This window comes from Falco biarmicus, chromosome 17, assembly GCF_023638135.1.
Source record: "Falco biarmicus isolate bFalBia1 chromosome 17, bFalBia1.pri, whole genome shotgun sequence".
Lineage (NCBI taxonomy): Eukaryota > Metazoa > Chordata > Aves > Falconiformes > Falconidae > Falco > Falco biarmicus.
This window is the reverse complement of record NC_079304.1, coordinates 3,998,487-4,005,683: the sequence shown is the minus strand read 5'-3', so window position 1 is coordinate 4,005,683 and position 7,197 is coordinate 3,998,487. Positions and strand designations below refer to the sequence as shown.

Genomic DNA, 7,197 nt, shown 5'->3' with positions numbered 1-7,197 from the left:
GGGGCTGGGGCAGAGCGAGGGCTCGGAGAGGAGCTGGGGTAGGGCAGGGGGTGGATGCGCTGCGTGATCACCGGCTGCGCCGGCGGTGGAGCGAGCGGGAGCTGGGGTGCACCGGCAGAGCCTCGTTACTCCGGCGCAGCCGATTGCTTTTTTGCACAGGAGCCAGTGGAGGAGCAGGGGGGTGACAGGGACCATCCAGGGAGACCCCCACAGCCCTGGGCAGGGGCTGGGGCCCACGAGGTGGCTTGAAGCTGGGGGGGGGGGACACCCCCCTTTCTCTGCTCCCACCCCCCACACCCCTCCGGCAGCATCACCCCCCAAACCCACCGCAGCCTTTTCACACCACGGGGTTTTGATGGGGCGAGGAGGCGCCCGGCGGCGGCACCCCGGCTTTTAACGCTAAATCACCAAACTTTGAGCATTTTAACGGGAAGACACTAATTATCCGTGGAGGAAACCGGGGGTGGGGTGGTGGTTTGTTCTTTTTCTTCTGTGGCAGGGGGGGAACGTGGGGAGGGAGCTGGGGCCACAGCCCCCGCGCTGGGGGGGCTCCGCTGACGTTTTGCCTTACACACTCCCCTGTCCGACTGTTGGTACCGGGCTGGATTCTCTGTATTTACTCGCAGTACCGGGGTGGGCTGGACATTAACCGTAGTTACTGATCTATTTTGTACGTTGTAAAAAGCTTGTACTATAGGAGGAAGGTGGGCTCGCTGCGGGGGTACTAAACCCTCCCCTCTAACTGTTTTGGGGGATTTTTTTTTTTTTTTTTTTTTTTTTAAAAGAAGATGGAAACTTTCCCTGTTGAGGCTGGAGCCAGGCAGTGCACAGGGCAAGGGATGCGTGGTGGGGGGTGGGGGTGTTTCTCTGGAGGATGAGCCCCCCGTCACCCCCCCAGTGCTGCCTTTTTGGTTTAAATAAAGGTAAAACACGGCTCTCCCCGAGCGCCAGCCCCTCCTGGGGCGTGAGGGGCTGTTTTAAGAGGGAACAGAATAAAAACAGAGGAGCTTGAAATTCCATTTAAATAAAAGTAATAAAGATACACGACTCTTCAGGGGCACCGGCTGGAGGAGGGGGGAGGTGCAGGGGAGCTCTGCGCCTCCCTAAGGACACCACCCCCCCCCCTCCCTTTTTTTTGGGGGGGGGTGATGGGCCAGGGCGCTCTGCTTGCAGCAGGCTGGTACTGGGAGGCCTGAGGAAGGTGGGGTGGGAGATGCTGGGGGCACTGGGAGCACTGGGGAGGCAGGGCTGGGGGTACTGGTGAGGCAGGGCTGGTGGCACTGGGAGCGCTGGAGGGGCAGGGTTGGGGGCACTCGTGGCGCTGGGAGGCAGGGCTGGTGGCACTGGGATGGCAGCGCTGGGAGCAGTGGTGGCACTGGGAGCGCTGGGCTGGGGGTATTGGTGACACGGAGCGCTGGGGAGGTAGGGCGGGGGCACTGGTGGCACTGGGCAGGCGGGGCTGGTGACACTGGGAGCACTGGGGACACCGCGAGATCGCGGCCCCACCCGACTACGCCTCCCGGCGTGCCCCGCGCTCCCCTCGCCGATTGGTTGCTGGGCGACGGCCCCTCCTCCGGCCGCGGCGCTCGGCGTAGGGCCTTGCGATTGGTGGCGGCGGCGGGCGGTGCAGCCAATGGGGCGCAGGGGGCGGGCCCGGCTCAGCCTTGGTGGCGGGAAATGCAGAGCTAGGACTGAGTTGGCGCGAGAAGGTTGGGGGGGCGGCGGCGGCGCGTGGGGGGCCGGGGGGGGGGGGGGGGGGCGGGGGTCTGGGGGGGCCGGGATTGGGAGGGGGGCACGGGGGGGGGACTGGGGTGAGGGGGGGGTTGGGGGGGGACCGAGGCGAAGCGGGGGGGCGCGGGAGTTTAGGGGCGTCTGAGGTGAGGGGGGGGAGCATGTGCCGCCGGGGAGGGGGGCTGTGGTGAGGGGGGAGCGCGGGGGTCTTGGGGGATCCGGGCTGGGGGGGGGGGGGGGCACCGGGGTCTGGGAGTGTCTGCGGTGAGGGGGGGAGCACTGGCGGCCGAGGAGGGTTTAGGGTGAGGGGCGGCACGGGGGTCTGGGGGGATCCGGGCTGGGGGGGGGCACGGGAGCTGGGAGCCGGGGTACGGAGGGGGCTGAGGGGGGAGGGGCAGGGAGGAGGAAGGGAGCACGGGAGGCTGGGACACGGGTGGGCGAGTGGGGGGGCCGAGGGCTGGGGGGTTGCAGCCTGAGCGGGGGCAGGGGTTATCAGGAACAGAGATGTGGGGCAGAGCAGGCCCATGGGGGGTGGGGGATGCAGGAGAGGGTTTGAGTGGGTGCAGATGGAGATGTGGGGCTGGGACCCTTGCCCCGCCTGAACCGGTGTCCCTGCTCCACCCGCAGCCCCCCCACCATGGCCAGCAGCAGCCCCCAGTGCCAGCCCACCATCAGCTTCCCCCGCAGGCGCAGCGCCCGCTGCCTCGCCAAGAGCACCGAGCCCACCGCCCTGCGGCTCTCCCCCTACCCCAGGGCCACGGACCCCCGGCCGGGCGGCGCTGGCCACATGCTCACCCTGGACCAAAACGCCGCCCCTGAGCCCCTGCAAGCGCCTGGGTGAGCCCTGCCCCCCCCCCCGCCCCCTCCCCTGGGACCCCCCCGGGATGGTGTGGGGGGCACCCCTTCCCCAAGAGCTGCTGTGGGGCTGGGGCAGGGCAGCGTATCGAGCTCCGTCCCATCCCTCGCACGGCTGCGTTTGGGGCTTTGCCTGGTTGCAAGACGAAAATCTGCTGGTGGGGTGGGTGACACCATGTGACAAGTGGCATCTTGCCAGCATCGGGTCCTTGGGGGCGGGGGGGGGGGGAGTGGCACCATGTGACATCTGGCATCTTGCCAGGATCAGGCCCACCAGCTCGGCCACCCCGCTGATCCGTCTCTTCCGCAGGTGACGACAACCTCTGCAATGTCCCCCACGCGCTGCCCTGCTCCCCGGCCCAAGCGCAGTAAGGAGAACCAGGGGCGCCGCTTGCTCTTCAAGACCCCCCCAGCCTCCCCCCAGAAGCCCAGCAGCCCAGGGGCATCCCCGCAGAAGGGGGGGCAGGAGACCCCCCAGAGGTGCCAGCAGCCTGCCCGCACCCGGCTCTTCAGGCAGGGAGGTGAGTGTGGTCAGGGGGGCACCAGGGGGGTCCTGGCAGCACCATGAGCCCCCCGTGACCCCCCCCCCTCTCCCCGGCGCAGGCACCTGCTACCTGCAGGCGAAGCGGGTGCTGCACACAGCCATGCCCGACCGCCTCCATGCCAGGGAGAGGGAGATGGGCATCATCCGGCAATTCCTGCGGGATCACGTCCGTGGGTGCCAGCCCGGCAGCCTCTACATCTCTGGAGCCCCTGGGACAGGGGAAAACAGCCTGTCTGAACCGCGTCCTGCTCGACTGCAAGGTGCGCCACGCCGGGGGTCCCGGCAACCTCTCAGGAGTGGGGCAGACCCCCGTGGGGGGGTGGGGGCAGAGGTGCCTGTTTTGGGGGTGCTGGCGCAGCAAGCCAGTAGGGAAATGGGCAGGGGGGCAGCACTGCTGCGGTGCCAGCTCAGGGAGGGGGCAGCAGTGTGGCCGGTGTGACGCTCCTGTCGCTGGCAGGATGAGCTCGCCAGGAGCAAAACCGTCGTCCTGAACTGCATGTCGCTGAGCAGCCCGCAGGCCGTCTTCCCCGCCGTGGCGCAGCAGCTGGGCCTGCCCGTGGCCACCGCGCCGCGAGGGCGTGCGGAGGCTGGAGAAGCAGCTGACGGCCGCGGGGCCCATGGTGTGAGTTCCTACCTGGGGCTGGGGGGGCCCCCCGCTCGATGCCCCCAGCGTGGCCAGCTGGGAGAGGTGGCCCCAGCAGCGGCTTTCCCTGCTTGGGGGGGCTGTGAAGGGGCTGCGGGGGTGTGGGCAGAGCCGGGGCTGATCCGGGCTCCCTGTTCCCTGCAGCCTGCTGGTGCTGGACGAGCTGGACCAGCTGGAGAACAGGGGGCAGGATGTGCTCTACACCCTCTTTGAATGGCCCCAGCTGCCCGGCTCCCGGCTTGTCCTCATGGGTGAGTGCGCGGCAGCGTGGCACTGCCCACCCCGGCGACCCTCCCTATTTAGGGGGCTGATGGGAGGGGGGAGGGGAATTGTCATTGCAACCCCCCCTCGCCCACCCGCTCCCTCCTCGGGGCACAGCCCTCCTCCCTCCCCTCCTCACCCCGCTGTGCCCACAGGGCTGGCCAACGCTCTGGACCTGACGGACCGCAGCCTGGCGCGGCTGGGGGCCTGGGTGGCTGGTGGCCCCCGGCTGCTGCACTTCCCGCCCTACACTTGCAGGAGCGGCTGGGGCAGGTGGGGACGTGGGGGGACACACAGGGTGGGGTGACAACGTGGGGTGGCTCGGCAGTGCTGATGGTGTGCGGTGCCTCGGCAGGTGGCTGGTGACCCCGTCCTGGATGCCGCCGCCATCCAGTTCTGCGCCCGCAAGGTCTCTGCAGTCACTGGGGACGCTCGCAAGGCCCTGGATATTTGCAGGTCAGTGACGGTGCTGCGGCTGGTGGCCCTTGCGAGCTCTGTGCCGTGGTGCCACGGCCGGTGGCCCCTGCAGGCTCTGTGCCAGCGGTGCCTGTGCCTGTGGTGCTGCAGCCGGTGGCCCCTGCAGGCTCTGTGCCAGCGGTGCCTGTGCCGGTGGTGCCACGGCCGGTGGCCCCTGCAGGCTCTGTGCCAGCGGTGCCCATGGCAGTGGTGCTGTGGCCGGTGGCCCGTGTGAGCTCTGTGCCGGCGGTGCCTGTGCCCGTGGTGCCACGGCCGGTGGCCCCCGTGAGCCCCGTGCCGGCGGTGCCCGTGCCAGGGCGGCCCGCTCTGCCCGACGCTCAGGGCTGTCTCTCCCCAGGCGCGCCGTGGAGGTGGTGGAGCTGGAGGTGCAGAGCCAGACCCTGCTCAAGCCGCTGCCCGGCAGTGAGTAGCTGCTGCCGGCTGCCGCGCGGCACCAAAACCCTGTGTGTGGCACCTCCGGGCTGGGGTCCCTTTCTGGGGCACCTGCTCTGCGCTGCCACCCACTCCTATTCCTCATCACCCCCGTATCTCCTGCAGCCCTATCTGTCCCCACAGGTGACTCCCCGGTGTCCCCTGTCCCCAAGCGCGTGGGGCTCCCGCACATCTCCCGTGTCATCTCGGAGGTGTTTGAGGACCGGCTGGTGGCGGGCGCCGTGGGGGCCCGGGATGCCTTCCCGCTGCAGCAGAAGGTGCTGCTCTGCTCCCTGCTGCTGCTCACCCGGCGCCTGCGTGCCCAGGAGGTGACACTGGGGAAGGTGAGTGGCAGTGGGACCCTCTCAGGGCTGGATTTGGGGATCTGGGGGGTGTCCCTGGGGTCTTCCCTTTGGATGCCACGCCATGGCGTAATGCCCGCCCTGCCTTCCCCAGCTCCACGATGCCTACAGCAAGGTCTGCCAGCAGCAGCAGCTCCCTGCTGTCGACCAGGCTGAGTGTCTGTCCCTTGTCACCCTCCTGGAGTCACGCGGTGTCCTTGAGCTGAAGAGGGCCAAGGAGGCCCGGCTGGCCAAGGTACCCTGGGGGGCAGTGGGGCAGGGGTCTGGGAGTGGGGCAGGGGTCTGTCAGGTGTCTGGGAGTGGGGCAGGGGTCTGTCAGGGCTCTGGGAGCAGAGGGGGGTCCAGCAGGGGTCCGGGAGTGGGGCAGGGGTCTGGGAAGGGGGGCAGGGGTCCGGCGGGGATCCAAGAGCGGGGGCAGGGATCCAAGAGTGGGGCAGGGGTCCGGCAGGGAGCCGGGAGCGGGGCAGGGGTCCGGCGGGGATCCAAGAGCGGGGCAGGGGTCCGGCAGCACCATGCTGAGCCGCTCTCTCTCCCCCAGGTCTCCCTGAAGATGGAGGCGGCGGCGGTGGAGCACGTGCTGCAGGACGCGGTGCTGGTGGGCAGCATCATGGCCCAGGGGCTGCGCTAGCCCCCGGCAGCCCCCTCCCCACGGCCCCTCGGGGCGGGCTGGGCGGGGCGCTGCCCTGGGTGGGATTTTGGCGTGTGCGTTGGTTGGGCTGGGCTGTGCCGGGAGCAGGAAAATGGCTCCAAGAGGCCTCGGCCCTTGTTTGTTGACTCCTGCCCTGGGGCTCTCAGTCTGGGGCAGTTTTATTATTATTATTATTATTTTATCATTATTATGATTATTCTTTCTGCGCAGCTGGAGGTGAGGCGGGAGGCTGGCACCCACCCCAGCCCCTCCGCAGCAGTGGCCGTGGCCTTGGGGGAGCTCCTGGCCCCACTCCCACCCTGGCACGCGTGATCCCGGGATCCTGTGTTGATCCCGGGACCCGGCGTTGCTCCCTGGAGCCATGGCCGCGTTTGCCCCCGGCTCGTTCAGAGCCCTGGGACCCCCCCAGGCCCCTGGGTGCAGCAGGGAGGGTCCCAGTGTCCCCGTGCGCTCGGTCCAGGCTGTGCCCAGCCGCAGGGTGGGGTGACAGCAGGGTCCCCCCCATCTCCTGGTGTTAGTAAAGTTGTTCTGGATCAGCGCTGGCTCCTGTGTCTGCCCCCTCCCCCCTCCTTGTTCCTTTCCTGCCCCGGGGCTGGGGGCGCACAGCCCTGGTCCCCCTCTCCAGCCCCTCTGGCCTCCCGGGCTGCAGCCCCCCGGCTCTCCCCCCAGCTCCTGGCCCCAGCTCCTCCGCTCGTAATTAATAGATGCTTTTGACCTAATTTTGCAGCTTGCCTGGCTGGGGGGGGCCAGGCACGCGGGGGAGCGGGGAGGGGCTGGGGCTCCAGGCAGTGCCCCACAGCCCACCATCGCCCCCCACCCTGGCCATCGCCCCCCACCGTGTCACCCAGGCCCCCCCGGCTGGGGCTGGGGCCGCCGGGTGTAGGGGCAGGGTGGGGTGCCTGGGTCCCCTCTGTGCCTCAGTTTCCCCATCGTGGGCTTCGGTATGTGCCAGCCCCATTGTGGCTCTGGCCCTGTGGCTTGTGGGGTGCCCCCAGTGTGGGGACATCGGCCGTGTCCTTCCCCTCGGCACCCAGTGCCAAAGCAGAGCCCGGCGAGGGGGCTGGATACCACCGCCCGACTGGGCGTCCTGGTGCAGCCTCCGGTTCCCACCCTGTGGTTTGGCACGCCGGGGCACTGGCTGGCCCTGCCGGGCCGGGGACACCGTGGGGTCGGGGCAGCAGCCGCCAGCTCCTTCCCCGGCTGCCGTTTGCCCTGGGGAGCAGTGGGGAAACTGAGGCAGGGGCGGCCGCGGCAGGGCCCGGGG

The 7,197-nt window shown here is 69.3% G+C and overlaps 1 protein-coding gene across 1 annotated transcript; it reads left to right on the top strand.

Annotated features, from left to right (window-relative positions):
- Positions 1 to 2,269: 2,269 nt before the first annotated feature.
- On the top strand, positions 2,270 to 6,446 carry CDC6 (cell division cycle 6). Its single transcript, XM_056362709.1, is given in 16 exon segments — positions 2,270 to 2,436; positions 2,438 to 2,568; positions 2,897 to 2,946; positions 2,948 to 3,107; positions 3,190 to 3,347; positions 3,349 to 3,390; positions 3,588 to 3,698; positions 3,700 to 3,752; positions 3,918 to 4,024; positions 4,190 to 4,285; positions 4,288 to 4,307; positions 4,390 to 4,490; positions 4,849 to 4,913; positions 5,067 to 5,266; positions 5,379 to 5,519; positions 5,823 to 6,446. Coding segments are annotated over 16 exon segments (1,593 nt in total). The 5' UTR covers positions 2,270 to 2,368; the 3' UTR covers positions 5,913 to 6,446.
- The last annotated feature ends 751 nt before the right edge of the window (positions 6,447 to 7,197 follow it).